The sequence below is a fragment of the Ruditapes philippinarum genome, unplaced genomic scaffold (genome assembly GCF_026571515.1).
Source record: "Ruditapes philippinarum isolate M1 unplaced genomic scaffold, ASM2657151v2 ctg176_1_1_1_1, whole genome shotgun sequence".
NCBI classification, from domain to species: Eukaryota; Metazoa; Mollusca; class Bivalvia; order Venerida; family Veneridae; genus Ruditapes; species Ruditapes philippinarum.
In genome coordinates this window covers 342,840-346,716 of record NW_026864115.1, presented here as the reverse complement: position 1 = coordinate 346,716, position 3,877 = coordinate 342,840, and the positions used below count along the sequence as shown (strand labels likewise).

The window sequence follows — 3,877 nt, the reverse complement described above, 5'->3', positions numbered from 1 at the left end:
ATCACTCGACCAAAAGTCGACGGGACCCTATGTAAACCCTGTGAAAGTCGAGTAAATCGAGTAAAATTTGTGTTTAATCGTACCAGACCATACTAGACTTGGAACCGTATGTATTCGTATGCAAATCGTATTCAAACCTGGCTTGACCGAGTATACCCGTCCTTTATTCGTACATTCCCGTGCTACATTCGAGTATAACTTGTGCCAACTAATCCACAGACACGGTTGGCCAATCGTGTAAACCGTATATACATCCGTTTAACCGAGTTACACTCGGGCCATTCGTGTGTATCCGTTTTAGCCGTGTATCATTTTTAAAACTTTTAAAAAACTGGTACGGATGTAATGGTCGTGTATGATTGTATAAACGACCGTACAAGACCGTAACCGAAAGTGTGCGACCGTTTAAGCTGTGTGTTTTGTGTGATATACGCCCAACCATGTTTTGTGTGAGACGGGCTTTAGTAAATGATTGAATTTTTGCAGTCGTTTCAAATGGAAGGTTTTCACGCACAATTGACCATTAGACGAAAGGAATACTTCGATGTATAAGAAATGCACACTACTAGAACATATTTCTTTGATATTTTAAACCATGTGATATAGCTCTGTACCGATAACTTGTGTGCTAAATGTCAGATCCAGAACAATAATTTGTATTGTGCAAAATAACCTAAATACTAAACCTGTGTAATGTCTTGACCTCAAACTGGACTATAAAGTACACTTAATAACGATTTTCAATTGATTCTTTTAGCATAAATCTTCATCATCTTTTTTCATACTTTCCGTTTTATGTGCCGGAGACGACCTATGGCATTGTTTACTAATGGACCGCCGACATGACTTTATTCTTCAAATACTCTTTTTCCGAACAGACACAGAAAATGGACATCATATTTTTATTTTACTGACTTTGCACTGTTTTCCATATACAATGTATTGTTAAAATGATGATGTGCAATCGACAGATTGTTGACCTTTTCACAGAGATAGTTGTTATAAACACGGATGTTCCGTTAGGAATCATGGTTATTATACTAAATTGTAACACGCCGCCCAAGACTTCAGGGCGACAATAAAATCTGATTTGCGGTTATGCACTTAGAACACTCATTACTTAACAAGCTTTAGACATGCTTTTAAAATTGAAGATTTCGCTTCCTGAATAGCCGTGATTGTGTTGAATAAAACTGTACATCTTTGATATTTTCTATCACTTGCTTTCTAATTTAAAACTCTAAATGTACATTTGTGTACACGAGAGAGTAAACTTTACATTAAAGCCAGTTATAACTGAACTTTGTATTATTTGGAAAGTGTAAAAACTTTCAACAGTAAGCGAGAAACAATTAGCTTGTCATTTTTAACAATCACATACGGAAATTAATTAATTGTTAGTCATTGACAAATTAACAGCTCTTGATAATTGTGCTACAGCAGGCAAGTGGTCAAGGTGTTATAAAACTAAGAGTATACATTTTATAATACAAAAATTAAAAATATGGATAATACAACAATGGCTTATGATGAATACAGTACTGCAAACAGTTTTGACAACACAATCATCACGTATTCTGTAGACAACGTATCCGGTGGGAACGATACAGGCTACAACACCACTGTTGACGATTATTCGTTTAATGATGATGAAGGTGACAACATTACAGGCAACGGAACGGACGTATATGACTTATATTACCCTGATGATGAGTACTATTTCGAAATTTACGAGTTTGAAAGATACACACTTGGACACGTTCAACTGATATTGACTATTCTGACAGCGCTTACAAACTTCTTTGTTGCGATATATTTCTTGACGAATAAAAACCGAGGAAAGGCAACCAACTTGTTGTTTGTGAGCATTGCATTTTCAGATACAATGACAGGAGTGGCGTTGCTACCGAATAGTATCGGTGTTTATATAGCCCAAAACGAATTTTTTACAAGAGATATGTGCAATGCCTACATGATTTCGAGGTTTTATATATCCCCGTTGTTCCATACCGTGTCCGTCTGGCAGACGGTGGTGCTTTGTATTCAGAGATATATGTGTGTTTGTCATCCCTTTATTTCGGGACGCATTTGTACATTTTGGAAAACCTTTACAAGTATAGTTGTCATGTATTGCGGTGCAATAGTGATGCATTCATACCATTTGGTGGACAATAAAATAGGACATAATCGATGCCGGTGGCAGACTGAAACACCCTGTAAAGAATCATGCATGTATCTTTGGTTCTGCGTAGCTTTACAGCATCTCTTGCCGTGCTTTTTATTGGTTTGGCTTACTATTGTCACAATATTAGAGCTGAGAACGGCGCAAGAAAGAGTGTCTACGATGTCTCATAGAAGAAGTGTCAGTCGATCTTCAAGAGACAAAATTATTACGTACACCGCTGCTCTTATTGTGTTGTTCTTCCTCATACCTGAACTTCCTCATGGTATATACAGACTTGTTTTTGTCATAAACAAGCACATGGGTGAATACGAAGCAATAAACCCCAGAGAAAACCACATCATTATATGCATTTACGAACTTGCACTAAATGTTAGTTTCAGTGCCAACTTCTGGATATACTGTTTCATGATGCGCGATTTCCGGTATGAAGTGTTCAAAATTCTATCATGCGGAGCATTCAAACGGAGCTTAGCCCGTCTACGGTCGATATCGTGGTCATCTAGGGGCGGGAGCGTTCAGACTTCTCTATCACGTACTAGTTCTATTGCCAGCAGAAACAGGGTTTTTAGCAGAACAACGTCCGTGCACTCGACAACATCGGAGAATGTTCACGCTGTAATTCCTTTGACACCGACCCGAGGATACGACCAGATAAACTATAATGATACAGCCGGAGGCAGAGGGAGAGATGATGCCATGAATGACGACGTGTTTATGTAAAGAGAACAGAAAATATTCATATGTAAATAACTTAAATCATTATCTTGGATTTAGTTTATATAAATGCAAGTGTGCCGCTTTTGGCTAGATTGGGGTACATTTTGTTTAGGCTTAAGAAACAGCATCATTAGCTTGAAATGATATCGCACAAAACGTGTGTTGAGCTTATATATTTTTTTATTTTTTTGAAAAAGGTTTCCGAACACAACTGCATGACTTGTATGACGAAACCCCTATCTTCGTGTACATAATTATTTTCTTCAAATTTTATAACTATATAATGCTTAAGTTTGAATATATAAATATATTCTATAGATAATTTCCATGAACTTAACAGCTATATATCCATGTCCTGCTAACCTTTGGTGTAAATGATTATATAATGTATGTAAAGTATCTATCTAATAAAAATATGGAAAAAATCTATTTTTAAGCTCTTGAAATGTAATCAATATGGTAACATTTTTAAATAAAGATCCGAATGAAATTGGAACGGATGTTGACTTTGTAAAAAATCTATTTTTGGCCATTAATGAGCTTCAAGTTTGATAATAAACCAAGGAAAATGTAACAGTGACGCTGCTTAGTTAACTTAATATTCCTTTACGCTTTTAAAGAACCGTATATGTTGACATATGTTGACATATTTAAATGAGAACCATGATCAAGAATTATGCTAAAAAAGAGAACTTAAATCAAAAGGAACAGATGTCATTTGCGACTCGGTTTGATTGAGTCGGTAAAGAAGAGGTAATACAGGTGAAACATCTCTCACATTTCCCTAGAATCGGATTAAGGTATATTCAATTGCCAGCATACGCATTAGAATCAATGATCCCGAATGACCCGCAAATAAAACAACACTGGCATGAAGTAAGGGGCTATCATTTACAACTTTACACCTGCTGTTGTGTGTTCAATCTGGAAAAATGAAAATATCCCTCTATAGCACTATAAAACAAAAGAAAACCA

At 36.2% G+C, this 3,877-nt stretch overlaps 1 protein-coding gene across 1 annotated transcript; it reads left to right on the top strand.

Moving 5' to 3' along the window:
- Positions 1 to 1,204: 1,204 nt before the first annotated feature.
- Positions 1,205 to 3,331, top strand: LOC132724457 (sex peptide receptor-like). Its single transcript, XM_060709323.1, has one exon. It carries the CDS (start codon positions 1,505 to 1,507, stop codon positions 2,903 to 2,905), a length of 1,401 nt encoding a protein of 466 aa, XP_060565306.1. The 5' UTR covers positions 1,205 to 1,504; the 3' UTR covers positions 2,906 to 3,331.
- The last annotated feature ends 546 nt before the right edge of the window (positions 3,332 to 3,877 follow it).

Coding starts and splice junctions, on each gene's coding strand:
- LOC132724457 (XM_060709323.1), top strand. CDS start 1,505: ATGGATAATACAACAATGGCTTATGATGAATACAGTACTGCAAACAGT.